We start from the raw sequence: 18,733 nt of genomic DNA on the forward strand, positions 1-18,733 counted from the left end.
TTTAATTTCATTCATGTGGCCATATTTGCTCTGACCAAAGCTTTTAGATACCAAAGCCATCCTTATCAGAATGGATTCATAATTATAACACACTATTATCCACCAAATGGCACATAAAGTAGCCATACTCACCTAATAACCCATACAAATATGAACATTATGGTGAAAATCGTGAAATAAAGAAAATAATCTTTTGTAATAAAGGTTTTAATGATGATAATTAGAAGCACAAACCATAGTACCGCAAGATAACAACAATTAAAGGCTTCATGTAGAAGTTTACACATAAACAAGTTTAAATCTGACATAAAAAGAGGAAGCGCAGAGTGACTTACAGTAAATATAAAACAATGTTGGCACAGCGTAAGATGAAGAACACCTTAAACAAAACCAAAACTGTTAAGAAAAATTACAGCTATTTGAAGTCTCTCTGTTTTAGAACATGCTTCATATTTTATTGTACCAAAAGCGATCTAGGTTCAGATAAAACATGTTGGGAACAGAAGTAGCTAAAAACAAAACAAAACAAAACAAAAAATTCACAGATCTTGAATACATAAACAATACATAATATTCACCATTTCTTGAAAAGCATAGTCTTAAAATGTGGCAGCTTCCTAAGGTGTGAGGTACTGGAACTACGCCAGCCAATAACTTCCAACAAACAAACAAACAAACCCACAAACGCAGAATTTACAATCTGAACATCGCAAATAACTTTCAGCTTGAAGAAGACATGATAAACACAATCGGAAACACAAAATAAATAAATATAACAGAGTTAAATTCACTGTCGTAGCAACTATGGTGATAAAACAGGTATTGTCCCAAACAAACATTGGATTAAAGCTGCGTGAGTCTGGTGTTTACTGTCGATGTGCATCCAGATCAAATCTGCACGTAGTCCTTTGTGATAAAAATAACTAACAGCTGGTGACAGCATAGTTCTGAAGGCCTACAATAACACCATATTTACATTTAACACTAAATTTTCTGTCCATAGTTGTGCAAATGCACCAAAGCACGGGCAGAAAATACTTATTTTCTTTAAATGTTTTGAAGTATTTCATTTTCTGTACATGATTAAAAACAGATGTGCTATTTGATTGTGTGAGAAAAAAAATGGAGCTATTGCGAAGTTTGAAAAAAAAGGACTTGGTAACGCTTTTGTATCTTACATGCCAGACAAACTGCTTTTGTCACATTGAATAAAACGGTAAAAACACTTTTACTAATAAGTCAATAACACACAGTGATTAAAGCCAGAAGAGTTCATATCTGACGAGGCTTCCCTGAAATGTCTTCAGAAGGTGAAATTCACGTTTGTGTTGGTCCTTAAAATGACTTCAACCAGCCACCTAGGCCCCTTGACGGAAAATTTTCATACACATGCCATGGATTCTTGAATCAAAATCAAATTTTTATCAACATTTTTACAGCTTCATATGCCTCTGGGACACTTCTAGACTGTCTGCTGAAACATTTAAGATAAATTTAGAGATATACAAGTTTTTCTGACACCTCGGTGTATATGGTATTTTAAATATTTAGTTGAAATTTCTTTCAGAAACATCTTTCGTACTTGTCCTATATATGGTCGGCTGCTTGTCTGATGGAATTCGACGAATGAACCTAACTGAATACCACAATTAGTTATTTTTACATTTCTGTTTTACGTTTTTAAACGAGAAAAAACGAGACAAAGTGAAGCTTAATGAGACTTAGGGGAGCTTAGTCATGTTTATGTCAAACAAGATTAGCTTTCCAGTCTTTGTGCTAGCTATGCTAACTAGTTAAACATAGGCATACCACAATGCATTGTAGACGGATGGTTTTTAAATTACATTTGACTGGTAAAAATATACTGTAATAACAACAAGAAAAATGCCTACAGATAATGGTAAAAATGTGGTCTTCTATATAGTCATTAAACCAACAAAAATCTGTAATGCATGCAGAGAATGAACACCGTAGCCAGCGGGAAAAGGTAGCTTTGACCCAAATTACTGGAAATATGTTACTATTTGTCATTTTGCATAACTATCTGTCAATCATTGGTTTAACAATGAGTGTGTAAACCCACTGTTTGCGTCACGTCACTGTTTTTTTACGACTATATTTATTAAATCGACAAAAATCTCACGTGGACAATAAGTTAGCTGCAGAAACTAGTTTTGACATATTTAGTGGAAATGTGCTGTTGCTGTTTGTTGTTTTCTCAACTGTCAATTACAGACACTGGTTTAACTACATTTTTTGCCACGTCATGGTTTTTTTATTTTTATTTTATAACTGTATTTATTAAACAGATAGGAACCTTGTCTCGTCATGTACCTCTCAAAAAGGCGGCAAATAGGCCTATATACATAGAACAGATTCAACAAAGGAATAAGACACTATAGTATACAGTGTCTTTTGTTGACACACACAAATATATCATTTTCTTTGTTTTTGTGGGGAGAAAAATAGGGGCACAGTCTTATAAGAGTCTGTTTGTCTTTAGGTGTGTATCCGCCTCTCAGAGAGGATGAGTGTCTGTTTGCTTTATGACACAGAGGGATAAATCTCCGGTCTGAGGGGGGGGGGGTTTGCCATTCCACCCGAGTGAGCCCCAAACTGCTCTCCTTCCACAGGCGCAAACTGCAAATTTGCTTTCTACACGGCAGAAAGGTCGATACGGTTGGCTGAGTTGGTGCTCTTGTCCCACGTGTGCATCTTAGTGGGCGTCCCACCCTCCCTGTGTCCATTCATCTGCATCAGAAGATGGGAAACAGAGCATTAGGGCACTTAGAAGTCAGCTGGGTCACGTTTGTTGTAAAGTATTTTCATCAGCGGCCCTCACAATATCAGAGTTGAATGGTTTCACGTTGATGTTTCGGATGGAACTGCTGGTAAGCGACCACACTTTGGTTTTGTGTTTGAATGCAGCTCTGACCTGCAGACAGAAAACAAAAAAGTCAATGCGAGTTTGTCTCAGCAAAGACGACGACCGCTTATAAGCAGAATTTATTTACCCACGAGAGCTCGCAAAATGTATAATTAACCAAATGCACCAAATATTTAGCCCCATACCTCAGAGTTGAGGAGACAGTGAAACAAGAAGACAAAGAACCCCTACAGAGGAAAAAAAAGTCAACTTTTAAGAATGGCAGCAAACTTTCAATAAAAGCAGGGATTGACTAGAGAAGGACTTACTTGTAATGAGTTGAATACAGCAAAGATATACAAGAATGCCAATGAGTGTGTGTTGACAGCAAGAACGCCAAAGATCCAGGAAATGCCAAGTATGGGCAGGAGCACAGCCACCGCTTTGGCTGTCAGCCTTCAAACAAACCGAGAGACAAACACGATCTTGATGATAGTGTTTGGCAAAATTAAATACGTTGCACAATTAAACAAATTTTGTGGAGCCAAGGAACTCACTTGACTGCATTGGCATCCCCATGAACCTTGTAATTCTCCCCACTGATTCGAGATATGATCCGGGTCACGGATATCAGAATGCCGATGTTCACCTGGTCGTCAGAAAGTTCATGAAATGCACTGGCAAACAGGCTACAAGTCAGAAGATGCGGAGGTGACGTCTTACCACGATGACAAAAAGAGCGGGTGCCACAAACGCCCAAATGGCCCCCGTCTTCAGCGATAGCCAGCAGCTGAAACAGCAGTGGAAAAATCAGCAAAATACAAAATAGAACGTGTTCCCTCCCGCGGCCACACAAGGAGGTTGTAATGTAATGTCAATACTGAATGTCGTGCTGCTTGAACTAAAAGCTTTTAAACAACGTTAAACACAGCTGTTTCAAATTTCTTTCACAAGTGATGTCATTCTCCTGCAACGATTTTAATAGAATTAAGTGTATGTCATACAACCACCCCTCTCTCCCCCCAGGTGCTGGTCATACTTACTTGTCACCATAGCTGTCAAAGGCAGACGTTATGGATACGACACAGATCACCAGCGGAGAACCTGGCAGAAGATCCAATTACACTAATGTAAGAGAAGGCATGACAGGATTCACCTGCTATCTAAAGGAAAGTCAGGGAAATCTAGGTCCGAGACTCTTTTGGATGACTTTATTATTTTTTTATTCACTGTCTACACAGTTTAATATGTTCATGTGCCAGTAATGTTAAGTGATTACACTATACCACACGAGTTTGAGCACATATACTAGGTTTTGTTAGCATTATTTGCATTTAATGACCACAGGTTCATTTCAGTGACTTCCACCTGTGCGTCCCTGATTTCAAATTCCGTGTTCATGTTTCTTTTTTTTTTGTAATATCAGCTCTTTTATCAATCTCCCTTCCCTGTCTCTTTGTCACACCTGGCCCGAGTTTGTAATCATCACACCTGTTTCTCGTGTGGCATCAGCTCCCTGCGTATTTATGGTGCCTGCTTTCCGGTATTTTAGTTATATCAGTTCTTCATCGTGTCATCATGTAGTTACTGCTGCTTTCCCCCATTTCTCCGAGTCCTGCTCATTGTCCTGATAAAAGGTTATTTTTATGACCAGGTAAGTTGTCCCACGTGTCTGCATTTGGGTCCTCAAGACTTTGTCTGCCTTGTTTTGTGACAGTCTCCATTAAGGCCTCCTTCACATTGGATAATACAATGGTGTAAATGATAACCAGAACATGGGTGGTCTTTTCAGGGTCTCGGCGAAGTCTTCGGGTGCGTATTAAGAAGGTGGTGGGCTCCTCATTATGCTAGTAATGAGGATAGGTCCATGATGGTATGAGCACACACAAATGTTGGGGAGAGAGCATGGTGGCAGAGTGGCCACGATGTGGGGCCTGTCTGTGCACCCGCATGGCTTGGTCGTCGAGAATCGGGAGCAGGACTAGGCCATGGATACAAGCTAGGGCAGACGTGATGCCAGTGGCTGTAGCGTCATGCGAGCGTGGCGTGATCTTGACACGGTGTGAACAAGTCACACTGGGGGTGTATGGAACGTGATGAGGGTGCAGGAGAAAATAGCAGGGAAAAACCTAATTGCCGGTTGGCCAGTGGTAGAATCACATTGAAGGAGATTTTACAAATTTGTTGCAGTCAACCCACTTCTAACAGCTTGTGAAGCGCTTAATGGGGTTTCCGTCAAGTGTCAAGAAGGGCCTAATGGGCTGAAGTCGCAAGATTTAGCTTTTATTTACAAGCCCTAAGATTATATATACACACAAAGATCATATATTGATTTATATATCCACCTTCTTCTGTTGCAGTAAGGATCAATGCAAGAGGTTCAACCTTCTATGTTTACTATTTGTTTCAATTTATTATTATGGTAATAATAGCTTTTTCAAAATAGTATGAAATGAAACTAACATAACTATTAAATCTAAGTGGAACTGCACCTCAGTTTAGAAAGCCTATTTTCGTTTTCCAGCCAGTGACTTAGACATCATGGCAGTTAAAATGGAGACATAAAAGCTAGAAACTGTCAGCACACGCTCAGGGGGCTGCTGGAGACAGAGGCTGAACAGTTGTGATATCATAAACTCATGAAAGATTTATTGGTAATCTAAATGAAAACTGGCAAAGAGCATTTCTCCAAAAAAAAAAAAAAAAGACTGTCTTGATATTATTATCATATTTAGGAATATAGACTTGTTTTTACAGAAATATAAGTGTAATTTTCAATCATACTGAACCCTTAAAGCTTGACGTTTTGATAACTAAATTTGTTTGCTCGAAAAACTCTTTTGTTTTTACTGTTTTCTTGCTTTGTGGTCAAAACTCCCCAGGGTAGCTTCCACCAAAGCTGAAAAGAATGAGCTTTGTGGGGTCTGATCTCCTCACATATTCTGTCAGTCACCCGGCTCTGGTTCTTATTATTTTCTTTGCAAAACAGTCCTCATCTTCTTGAAATTATTCATTTTTTTTATTATTCAAATGTTGTGCTTCTAGTCTCCTAGCTGCAGAAGTATCTGATGGACTGTGTTGCAAGGAAACAACTTGGAGGAGCTAATGAGAGACAAAGAGTTGTTTCTAGAGCAGCAAATACAGTTATACTTATTTTTAAGTGAGCATTTTTTGGGGGATAACAGCTATACTCCAGGATATAATTTCCAGATGATCACACAAAATGAAAAATTACTCTAGTGAATGGAAAGGAAGTCATAAAAACGGATGATTTGCACTAATAGGTTCAACATGTTAAATGGAGTTCATGCACACTTATATCGCTCAAGTTCACTGAAAGCAAAAACAAGTGAGTGTTAAACTAAATCCATTTAGTGCAGACTTATTGAACCTTGCGCCATTAACCAGCCTATTATTCAGCGCTGTTTGATCGAATAACTCCGAAACAGCTTGGCAATAGATAGAAACTGGATCCAACAAGAGATAGGAGACGAACCCAAACGGTTTAAGAGACATCGCAGACCTACCCCAGCCGATGCCGTAGTAGTAGAAGTGCTTGCTGTCCTCAGAGCCGAACACCTTCACCACCATACTGTAAAGATGGAGGCCCTCCACCAGCATCCAGGCAAAAGCGCTCAGAAAGAAGAAGTGCAGCAGGATGGCCATGACCTTACAGGGCAGCTGGGACCGCAAGAAAAAACAGACTTTTACTATTAAAATATTCTCATTTAATGTTCATTTTAGTCTGTCTTAAACACTATTAGTCACCTCTTGTTTGTTCAGTTTTTGTGAAAATGCAAACTATTGTTACCTGGCAACACGTTTCATGTTTACGCACCTTCAACATAATGCTCTGTAACTCTATTCACTCACTACTGTTGGTTTAATCAACATTTGTATTTTCTAAATCGTGTTAATAAATTGTCCCAATCATCGTTGTTCTGTTCTGTGTTTGCTGCTGATTTCCCAGCATCGTTATCGTTTGTGCTGCGGGGGAGTGTACTGACCGTGCCCGGGTCAAAGCGAGCGCTGATGAGCAGGAGGATCTCAGCCACTAGGATGGCGAAGGACAGGTTGGCGTGGATGTGATAGCGTTGGTTGCGGATGGTACTAACTGACCTACAGGCCAGCGAGAAGATAACAACTTACTACAGTGCCTCAGTAATAAAGATACTATGTAGGCATTGCATTCCCTGAAGAAATGGATTTTATCTGCTACCTTTCATGCCAGAGCTTTAAACCAAGATCATTTTATGATGAAATCTGACGGAGTTATAGCTGTTTTGATCCAAATTGACATTATGCAATATTGCAGGATCTCACCTGACCTGTTAGCAGTTAAACTATGTGTTGAGGATGAATCTCAGCTACTACCACATCAAACCTTAGCTCGGTATCTGTAAAACTGACTGAGTTGCAGTCATTATTGTCTGAGTTAGCTCTGGCATCCTTATTGAATCAGGTTTCACTCCAAAGGGTTAATCAGTGTAAATGTGCATCCAATCATTACTTTCTAAGAGCTTCATTAAAACCTGTCCCACTGGTTCGTGAGATATTTTACTAACGCTACAGACAGAACCTCCCCCCCCCACCACACACACACACACACACATCAGCAGCAGGTGATAACAATGGAGGGTTTCAAGAAGCATGCCTATAAAAATGTTTACATTCAGTAGATCATGTGTAAATCTGTAAATCTGTTTGTTCGTAAAAGTGTGATAGTATGAGAGCTGCGAAACATTCCACGACTGCAGCCGGCAGATTTCAACTCACGAGAGGATGGCAAAAGTGACCAGAGTGATGGCGAGGCAGAAGATGGAGATGGAGCACCCGACGTAACCGATGGTTGATAGTGCCATCTTGTGGTCAGTGGTGAGCTGTGGAAGGAGACAGATCCCTGTCAGCACTGGACAAGACATGTCATTTGACTTAAATAGTACACACACATTACACATGAGCAGTGCTGACGGAGCCCAGTTTACTACGCTTGCTTCATCAGACAGAGATCAAAACAAGCCCGCAGAGCTCCCTACGATCATCAGGAGGCTCAACAGAAAGGTCTGTGCTCAGGTCCTGGAATTAAAATGTTCCTCAGTGACGATAACATTTGTTTGATTATCTTAATTCAAACTAAAAGAATGAGCAAAACGTCCAAAAGCCCAAGAAGCTTAAATATCATTATGATAGTTATGTTTTTTTATATATACACATCTATGGCGTTTGGCTGCCTGCGTAGATGTTGTTTTGGAGTTCGGGCTATTTTGAGGGTTCGGTTTTGATTCTCTAAGAACTGTCTACACATGCGCCCTGTTATTATGAGGGCAGAAGAGACTCAGGCTTCAAGCAAAAGGGAAACGTGGGATGTTCCCCTGCAGCTGGTGGGGGAGATGAGGCAGCCCACTAATTAGAGGCCGGCTGTGGGAACGTATAGCATCAGATAGACTCGAGTGCCTCTATATACAGAACTACCTCGCTTAGCTGCAAAAACAAGTCGGCGTTTCTATTTTTAAGAAGATATTGTGGATGCTGGCCGCACTCTCACGACACGCATTCTCTGCAGCAAAATGAAAGGCATTTTATGCAGGGGTGAGGTTCTAAATTATTCTAATACTGTGGAGGACAGCAGTCCGGGGGTGGGGTGGGGGACAAAAGAATAATTGCAATCCCAGATGTAAAACAGTGATTTCCAGCTGATGTTTTGAAAGGCTGAGACCTTGTGAAAAAGGCCACACATCGTAATGTTTGTCTCACTGCTTCACTGTAAAACCACAGGTGAAGCTGAGCGTGCGACTGTAGGCCTGCCCGTAACAACAGTGAAGTTGTACATTCTGTTTGATTTTTGCACTAAAAGCGGTTTTAAAAAGAAACAGACATTTTAAATACTAAAACTCGGTGCTGGTATGGCACCAACCTGCTGCTTTTTATTCTAAAGACTTCAACATAAAAGCTCCTAAAATTAGTTAAAGACAACAACAAACAAAAAACATCACGTGACATCCAGTTTCATCATTTATTTACCAAAAACTAGGTCAAAGTTCAGAGTGAAGAACTAAGGGCTTCCATACATCAAAAAATCATAGTTTAAACTAATTAACTTATGATTTATTATTATTTTGTTGACTTCTGTCCCCCGCCATGTTTAGAATAAATTATTCAAATTTTCAATCAAACTTTTGAGTTCTCTTTGTGCTTTATATTAGAGAATTATTTGCATTTTTTCTCCTTTCAAAACTGTTTTGATGACTTTTGTTAAAATTATTTGGTATATTTTATTCTGTTTTAGTAAACTGTTTCATTGCCTTCGGTTTTTAAAGTGTTTTTGGTCCAGCTTTTGTGCCTTTGAAATAAACTGACATTCACACTTGAACAGAGGTTTTTACTTGTTTGCTTGTCTGAAGCATTTAGATTTGTGTCAGCATGAGGCCAAAGAGCAAAGACATCAGCGATGATCTCAGAAGTGTAACGTTTGCTGCCCCATCAATCTGGGAAGGGTTATAAGGACACTTCAAAACAATTTAAAGTCTGTCGATCTGCAGCGAAAACGATTATTAAGTGGAAAAGAGTTGAGACTGTTGTTGCAGATCTCCTCAGGAGTGAAGATCCTTAATGTCAAACTATACAATATTCAGAGAAATTAACAAAAAAAAAATCAAAAGCTACATCTTGATCTTTCCTGGCCTAAAGGTTGAGGTTTGTGTCAGTGCAGTTAGAGAAGACTGAACAAGTATGGCAGGCTTGGAGGGCAGCCAGGAAAAAAACTGTTTTCTTTAAGAAGAACATTGCAGCGTGACTTAGGCTTGTAATGCTGCATGTGAAGACATCACAGGACTTCTCGAACCATATGTTTGAAAATTAATAAATTAAAGGACCATGACTGGGGACACCACGCTGTGTTACATTTGTCCAACAGAGCACAAACACCTCAAACCAATGAAGCACGGTGGTGGGGGCTTGATGATTTGGGCTCATTCTGCAGCCACAGAACCTGAATACCTTGCAGCCATTGAGTCCACCTTGAACTCCGTCATATATCCGTAAAAAGTCAAATTTAAGGCCATCTTTCTGAAAGGTGAAGCCTGAGTGAAACAGAGCTCTGCAAGAGGACAATGATCCCAATCATAGCACTAAATCACACCAAAAAGGCTAAAAAAGGAAAACAAAGTTTTTAAATAAGTTTAGTCAAAGTTTACCCTTTAACTGGTTTGAGCTGACCCTAATCTGAATGAACTAAAACATCATTTTATTAAAAGGTGGACCCTTTGAAAAAAAAAGCGTAATTCTAAATTTTATGGCAGTAACACATCTAAAACCGTTGAGTCGGGGGCAACAAAATAATGCAAAAGTAAATGGTTCAAATAAAAAAATGACTGGAGGAGCATTTTGTACCTAATAAGGTTAATTGGCAGCAGGTCAGTGAGAGGACTGGGTATAAAAAGAGCATTTTAGAGAGGCTGAATCTCTTAGAAGTAAAGATGGGCATAGGTTCACCAGTCTGCAAAAACCTGTGTCTAAAAATAGTGGAACAATTTCAGAATCATGTTCTTCAATGTAAAATTGGGAGGACTTCGGATATTCCACCATTTACAGTTCATAATATCATCACAAGAATTAAAGAATCTGAAGAAATCTCTGTGCTCAAAGGTCAAGGACCAGGCTGAAAGTGGATGCTCGTGATCTTCAGGTCCTCATTACAAACAGGTCTGCTTCTGTGATACACATCACTGCATGGACTCAGGAACACTTCCACAAATCATCATCTGTAAACACAGTTCACTGTGCTGTCCACAAATGCTGGTTAAAGCTCTATCATGCAAGGACGAATGTGAACGTATGTGAACACCATCCAGAAACAGCACCATCTTCTCTGGACCAAAGCTTGTTTAAAATGAACTGAGTCAAAGTGGAAAACTGTTCTGTGGTCAGACAAATCAAAACATAAAAGGATTTTTGGAAACCATGAACATTATGTCCTCTGTACTAAAAAAGAAGAGAGACCAGCTGACCTGGGATCAGTGCACAGTTCAAAAGCCTGCCTCTCTGATGGTATGGGGGTGAATAGTTCCCATGGTATGGGCAGCTTACACATCTGAAAAGGCACCATCATGGCAGAAATGTATACAAAGGTTTTAGAACAACATCTGCTCCCATCCAGATGGCATCTTTTTTGGGGAAGACCTTACATATTTCAGCAAGACAATGTTAAACCACAGACCACATCCATTACAACAACATGGCTTCGTAGTAGAAGAGTCCAGGTGCTGAACTGCTCTGCCTGCAGTCCGGACCTTTCACCAACTGAAAACATTTGACTCATCATGAAACTAAAAATTCATCAAAGAAGAGAGGACTATTGAACAGCTAGAATCCTCCATCAGACCAGAATGGGACAACATTCCCTCTAAAACCTCCATCAGCTGCTCTCCTCAGGTCCTGGATGTTTACAGACTGTTGGTAAAAGAAGAGATGTTTCACAGATGGAAACATGGACCAGTCCCAACTTTTCTGAGACGTGCTGCCGCCATTAAATTCCCAATTAGCTTATTTTTTTTCCTTGAAATGGTACAATTTCTTACTTTAAATATTTCACGTTTACTACGTTCCATTGAGAATAAAATACGTGTTTATGAGATTTACAAATCACTGCATTTTGTTTTTTTTATTTGCATTGTACTCAGTGTCCCAACTATTGGGCTTGTAGTTTTTACGTACATCGGCGTTGCATTTTGGCTTAGTTTTTGCCAAACAAATAAGGACACAGTGTAAAGCAGATGTTCACCAGAGGTCGTGTCCTGATACATTGAACCTTAATGGAGAGCAACCCCCCCGACACACACACACACACACACACACACACATACAAAACTTACCTCCAACGGCACAACTTGCATAAGGATGGCAAAGTTAGTGAGGTGGTTGCACAAACACACAGAGTATGACATGTTTCCCTCTGAGCGCACACAGCCTTCATTGGACCACACTCCCTCATTAGAACTGCGAAGAACAACACTGATTGAGTCACACGGTAAACAGATCCAGCGCAGAAACTGAAACATGAGGAATAAGTGTGCAAAAACAAATGACAGGGTTGCTTTTACATGAGCACTTCTAGCAGGGATAACTCAGCATTAATCCACTGTGGGAGGCAAGCACTCATATCTTTTTTTTTTATTTTTATTTTCTGCTGCTTTTGCCCCTTCAATCTGACAGGATTGTTTAATAATTCACATTTTTCATGAGCGTCAGGGAATGAGGGAGCAAGAGGTGGAAGCCTTTGAAACCAGCTCAATCAGACTCCCTTTAAAAATGATTTATGCTCTCTAAACGGTGTCTTGGATTAATGTTTTACAGAACCGTGTTTCTGCAGAGGGCTGCTGCTCAACGGGAAACAGCAACACACCTATCCCTGGATGATTTTGATTTGAGGGAGTTGAAGGAAATGGATCCCTTTCTGAATCTCTGATCATGTCTTGTGATTTAAAGCCTCCCAGACTTAAACAGCAAATGTAGCAAAAATATCATTATTAAGATGAAATCTTGTATAAACCACATGCACACACCCACACACCCACCTGTAGTCCAAAAAGGCACAGTAGAGGAAAACCTTGTTGCTCTGATTTAGTACCTGGTCCTGCTGTTCCTTGCTCTGAAAAAGAATGAGAAAAGTTAAAAAAGGAAAAACTAAAAAAAACAAGTTAAAGGCTACGCATTCCTTGAAGGAGTGAGTATCGCCCGCTGCCTTTCGTGCCAGAGTTTTAGACTAAGATCATCTTATGTTGGGAAACGATGGCATTACAGACATTTTGGTTAAAAAATCTTTGATGTTACACACAATCTCACGCATTACTGTGAGGTTTCATGCTCCGAGTTTGGTTTGTGAATGAGTCTCAGCTACTACCAGGTCAAACTTTAGCTCAACATCTGTAAAATTGGCTGAGATATACCAATTTGTTATGTTTTCTAAGATCAGTCGGCTATGCTTGGCCATCTTGAATTTGGTTGGCTTTTAAAATTAATCAGTTGAGGAATCAGTTATGGATAGAAAAAAAAAAAATTCAAAACACTGTTTTTGTTGCTCAGATGTTCGTAAAAGAAGATTTTGTTCTGAAGGAAAGCGATAAGCTACTTAATTTTTCACATCTTTTCGGCTAAGTAGAAGTCCCTGTGGTCTTGAACAATTTTATTTGATTATAAACCAGTTTTTCCACGTCACTTCTTGTTTTCAAGACATGGATTCCTCAGAGACGGTGAGCTAATGGCTGCAGGGCAGGAATGCAGTAATTGGGGCCTGGGCCTGATTTCAGGTCAAAACCACCACCCTCCTCAGCTTGGAATCGAGGAGAAAACACTTCCACCGGCTGGTCACTGAGAACCTGCACACCTCTCCTCGTTCCCTGAGCCTGGGACGTCCTGACTGAGGGACACGGACTGTCCTTCTGCCCTTCTGGAAAAACCCGGAATAAAACGGACAATTGGGCTGCCTGTTTCCTGCCTCGTATGGACCAGTGAAAAAATATCCCAAAGCAAAGCACATAATGACCAAATCTGAATGAAACTTGCAGAGTTATCAATGGACAGACAGCTTCAACTTGATCCAAGATGGATGCCACAGCCAAAAATGACAATAGCTCAGGTAACTCTGTCCCTTTTCATCATAAGATCATTTTAGTTTAAAACTCTGGCCTGAAAGGTGGAGGGCGATATATGACACCGGGCTTTTCGCTCTGTCTGTTTTGCAAATGCAGCTCTTTAGTCATCTCATATGGGGACACTTGAGACTAATGCACTGGACAGACATTCAGGACGTTGGGTCTGAGAAACTTGAAAAGGTCTTTAAAACTATCCCTGAAATATACAAGACACCAGCCGACATAATCATCAACAAACAGACCATCACACTCGTAAGGCCACGTTTCCTCCTTCTCATCTGTTTGGAGTGGAAACCCTGTTTGGATTTTCCAGCTGATGTCTGAGCGGCGGTGCAGGGACCAGAGTCGCTCGCGAGCGTTTGGGCGCATTTTAGAGAATGGGCCGGGCCTTAACAGCACGCTAATGTTCCCTTTTGTGCCCCGTGGCCTCAGAATCTACCAGCCAAGACGGCAGCTGCAGCTCCAAGTCTTTATTACCAACAGAAGGCCGGTAAACGCTGCCCAGGCCATCACTCTGAGCCTCGTCAGGGAGGCAGAGCGGAGAGAGGGAAAGTTAGTAAGAGCTGAGATGATAAAGGAGAGCAGTCGGGGAGCGGAGGACAATAAATCATATCAGGGTGTCTCTGCCGCTTCTGTATCTGGTACAACTGAGAGCAGCTGTGGAACGAAGCTTCGTTTACAGCACTTTTTGTTTCTGACTCTCAGTCGACGCTGCGTTTTAAAAGACATAGCAGTTGATTTTTACATAAAAGAATGCAGAGTGATTATAGCATAAAAATTTTTTTCTTCGGCCTCATCATAAAGTACCTAAACAAATTCAATATAAGATTCCACTACATTTCTTGCAAAATACCTCAGATTCCTCCAAATACTGCATTTTCTAAAGTTCAATAAATTCTTTAGGCAATGTATTCATGTACAAACCCTTTTGATATAAAAAATCCCTTTTGTTTTCTGTGTGAAATTTGAAAAAACATTCAGTTAAATTGGACAAAATTTACGTTTTTTTGTGAAAAGGCAGTTTGAACGCTGAGTGCTGAAACAGCCGAAACAGAGTTGTTAGAGTTAAAGGGGACCTATTATGCTTCCTTGAACAAGTCAGAATAGGTCTGTGGGCTGTCCAAAACATGTTCATGACATTTAATACACAAAATCATTCTCAGATATTGAGATTTCACCTGATCAGTTCTGCCTGTTTCGAGCTCATTTCAGAATGAGCAGTTTTAGGGCTACTTCACTATTATGCAAATAAGCTGCCTTTGGCCACGCCCCCACCAACAATAATTCAAAAAGTATAAAAATTACAAAACCCAAAAATCGTAGTCATAATGATCTGAACAAGCTGAATGTTTTGATCCCTGAAAAAGATTAACTCCAGATTAATTTCTCAAAAAGCACTGGATTTAGTTTTCTTTAAAGGCATGATTTGAACAGGATGTGTAATAATACCTTAGAGTTTGATGCAGTTAGTTTAAAGGTTTAGGGTAGACTCAGAAATGAAAGCAAAGCCTTTAAAATGTGGAATGACTGGCATCAAAGGGTTAGTTAGTGCAGGTCTTACAGCTGAACCGTGCGCAGATGGGTAGAAATAACGAAAACCATAACAACATAATGAGCACCGAGCGCCTCTGATTAAACCCATCATCCTGTCAAAATTGAGTTCGCCTCCAGAGTCTAGTTTTGTTACTCAACAAGTGAATCAGAAAAAACACTTTCTGTCCAACCGCTCCACTCAGATCTGTTATCTGACCGAGCGAAGCAATAAAACAAACCATAAACCTAAAACAGAAAACAGTTTAAGCTGAACATCAGTGAAGGTACAGTGCTGTTTCCAAGGAGTCAGAGTTTATTGTAATCTTTTAAAAGTGGTCTGAATCAATATTTCTTCAGCCGTTTGTTTGGCTGCTCAGTTTTACCTAACCATTCTTAGAACAATGATTTTTTTTTTCTATGCTTAGCCACTTATTTCTGACCTATGAATCATCCAGGCCTAAAAAAGCCTCCGAAACTCAAGAAATGAACCGGTCTTGTGACGACACATAACCATCAAGTAAGCAACTTTAAAATGGACCTTTCGGCTTTTTGTTACCGGCAGCCTGTCAGTTTGTTTTTCTTCACTTGAATCTAGGAACAGGAACTAAAAACCAAAGACAAGACAGTTTGACAGAAATAAAATAGTATTTTAGCACCAACAAGCTCCTGTATCAGGTCTTTGACTTTCAAATTCTGTTCAAGATGTAGATTAACATCTGATATATGTACTGTGTTCTATTCTGAATAAATTATGGGTTTGTTAGTTTTGCAGATCATTGCATTCTGTTTTTCTTTTTCTTTCTTCCTTTTTTTTTGCATTTTACACAATGTTTTGTATTTTTGCATGCTTCTATACGATTTCTCTTAGGTTTCCACAACATCACAAAACCTTGCCTTGACTTTGGTTGTCTGTTATAATTACACAGCTGGACACGGCTTAGCATACAAGTGTATTCGAATGGTATCTTCACTGAGGCTGCAGCTGTGCCGCCAAGCGAAAGTACAAAGAAGCCGAATAAAGTAGGAGTTCTACTAATCTACATCACAGGATATAATCCTGATCTAGCCTTGCGGTTTGTGGCATTTCCCCCTCTCTTCCCTTTTTCCACTCAGTATTTACACTTTTACATACATCCGACAACTGCAAAAGAAATCAGACCTCACAAGTCCACAATGTGTCCTTTGTGTTTTGTAACAGAGCTTCTCGAAGCCTTTCTGCTTTGAGACTTTAGGAGTTCTGGTTGGACACAAAAGGGAAAAACAATTCCACTGCCTCTTTTATGTAAAGTCCAGATTGCTTATAGCACTTGTCCCGTTATTTTGTTTAGCTTGGGGTGTTGTGTTTCTGCGCTCTTGTGTACATCTGACCAGTTTAAACCAACAGCTGGTTCTCAAGCATAGCGGAGGTAATGAAAGGATGAAGAAATCTACAAACCAGCCGTCGTTTTTGTTTCAAATGACAATTCAAAACAGACAGGCTCGTGATGAAATATAATCCACACACACACACACACACACTGTACTTTGATATTAAATAAGTCATCATTCACCACTAGCAAATGTAAGCAGTATTAGTACTAAAACAAATCATTTCATTTTTGGACTTTGTTTAGAAAGAAAAACATTTAGCTCTTTTTTTCTTCTTCTCCTTTGTACCCCGTCCAGCACTGCTAAAATGAAAGCAGCATTCCTTGAAGGACTGCATGCTGTCTGCTGCCTTGCATACCAAAATTTTTAAACGAAGCTCAGAGTATGCATTGGGGGTGACTCTCAGCTACTACTCCCACTACTTAGTGTCTTAGTGTACAGGAGGTGCTAAATGAGAGGATGGCTAAAGTGTGGCAAAGTTGGGTAATAGCTGCATTTATTAAACAACAGAGAGGTCACATGAGCAAAAAAGATGAACTGTTGTGTTTAGAAAGAGAGGGAAGGATTTCATTGCAGCACATCTGGGGAGGGAACACAGTCCTGCATACTGAAAAAACAATGAAAGCACAATACCCAATGCCAATTCAAGACTCAATTGGATGCTGTAATTTACAGCACAGGCCTACAGATTTCATACCGTAAGTAGTTTAGAATGAATAAAATCAATGCCAATCGTGGGCTTCCTGCTTCAACAGCTCTACTGCAGTAACGAAAACCTGGGTTCATGTTGTTCCTGAAGTTGTTGTGTTTTTTTATTCTTAACAAGTCCAAAAAAGAAAAGGGAAGAAAAAAACAAAACAACTGGCCCTCTATTCTGTAGTTGAACATGTGTCAATTCCCATACGGGAAGCTTTCACAATTAAAAAAAGAAAGAAGGAGATGTGGGGTTCCAAGCTTTAAACTGCATGATATGCTCTGTTGGGCAGTTAAATTCAATTCATATGCAGATTAATCTCCCTCCCCTCCCCTGGAGAGTCATTAGGATCTTTGTTTGCCTCTGTGGCGGAGAGATTGATATTAATCTGCGTGTGAATCCAGCTCGCACAGCGGAGCATCTCATGCACTTTAAAGCTTGGAACTCCACAAACGTCTTCAGCTACAGTTTTCTTTTTTGGTTTGTTATGTCCTAGGTGACTGAGAAACTCCACCAGCATATTATAAACAAGGACAATTTTTATGACAGGTGATGGCAAACGTTTTGTACAGCTCAGGTAGTGCTGTGTTGGTTTTGTAGTGCAGGAAGGATTAGATGTACCGCGGCTCCTACAGCTCCAAAAGGCAACAAAATCTGTTTTTTTCTCCACCGCAGCGACTGGTCTCCTATTCTGTGATAATTTTTGCCTTATTGATGTCCTGAGGAACCTTGTCTCTTCTCTTTAGAGTTTCCTCAGAAGTGTGTTGCTTAGCCGTGTTAGCATTGAAACTTAGCTGGGTGAGCTAGATATACTTAACCAAATGTGTTCATTTTCAAAGCAAAAAAAAAATTTTCAGTACTGAATGTATATCACTACCGCCATTTTAAAATGCTTTTAAATTGCAGATATGTTGGTATGTTACATCACAGCCGAAATATGACATGGCTGATGTAAAACCATTGGGAGTGGGTCAATGGTGTGAGTGTGGTCAGTCTGAACATCCCCAATGCACTTCCAATGCAGCCTATGGCACTTCTGTTAAGGATATTATATTGTAATAACTATGTAATATGACACTGATGTTCATGTAGAGGTAAACAAAATAGTATTTGCATGAACTGCTATAAAAATTATAGCATTGGAGCTGTTCTAAGATGGTAGCAATCCACTTTAGTCTTGGTCCCACTTAGTTTGTCAATCCAGTCCGAATTAAGTTCTTTGAAGTTGTTCAAAGAGCTTTCTGCAACAGGCGAGATACTAATTGTGCACACCCTTGCCACAGAACCCCACTTCCATTTGATTCATCCCTTTAAGAGCCTTTAAACTCCAGAATCACACAACCTGGGACCAGTTTGGCCCAGGTCGTTTTGCTGTTATAACGTTTCAGTCAGATGTGGGTCCCGAGCCGACCCTCGTGCAGAGCGCCGAGTAACAATCTGAATCCAACCAGCAAAACCCAGCGAGCGTTAGATGAGATCATGCTGTCAGGGGACGTGAAAAGACATGCAGCTGTGGTTTCATCTCTCTCTCTCTCTCTCTCTCTCTCTCTCTCTGAGGTAGACCCCAAAAACAACGAGACGTGTCGAGCTGTGGAGGGTGTGAGGAAAACCGTGGGGGGGGGG

At 40.2% G+C, this 18,733-nt stretch overlaps 1 protein-coding gene across 2 annotated transcripts in view; it reads right to left on the minus strand.

Moving 5' to 3' along the window:
- Positions 1–189: 189 nt before the first annotated feature.
- The window catches only part of adgrd1 (adhesion G protein-coupled receptor D1), a 36,919-nt gene continuing 18,375 nt past the window's right edge, over positions 190–18,733 (minus strand). For both annotated transcript variants that reach the window (XM_017435301.3, XM_017435302.3), the window contains 12 exons: positions 12,439–12,512; positions 11,737–11,860; positions 7,643–7,746; positions 6,874–6,985; positions 6,394–6,547; positions 3,910–3,970; positions 3,590–3,656; positions 3,424–3,515; positions 3,196–3,322; positions 3,073–3,114; positions 2,843–2,935; positions 190–2,751 (listed from right to left, as the gene is read on the minus strand). In XM_017435301.3, coding sequence (XP_017290790.1) covers positions 2,656–2,751; positions 2,843–2,935; positions 3,073–3,114; positions 3,196–3,322; positions 3,424–3,515; positions 3,590–3,656; positions 3,910–3,970; positions 6,394–6,547; positions 6,874–6,985; positions 7,643–7,746; positions 11,737–11,860; positions 12,439–12,512 — 1,146 coding nt within the window. In that variant the 3' untranslated portion in view covers positions 190–2,655. The remainder of the gene's footprint in view (positions 2,752–2,842; positions 2,936–3,072; positions 3,115–3,195; positions 3,323–3,423; positions 3,516–3,589; positions 3,657–3,909; positions 3,971–6,393; positions 6,548–6,873; positions 6,986–7,642; positions 7,747–11,736; positions 11,861–12,438; positions 12,513–18,733) is intronic.

The sequence above is a fragment of the Kryptolebias marmoratus genome, linkage group LG1 (genome assembly GCF_001649575.2).
Source record: "Kryptolebias marmoratus isolate JLee-2015 linkage group LG1, ASM164957v2, whole genome shotgun sequence".
NCBI classification, from domain to species: domain Eukaryota; kingdom Metazoa; phylum Chordata; class Actinopteri; order Cyprinodontiformes; family Rivulidae; genus Kryptolebias; species Kryptolebias marmoratus.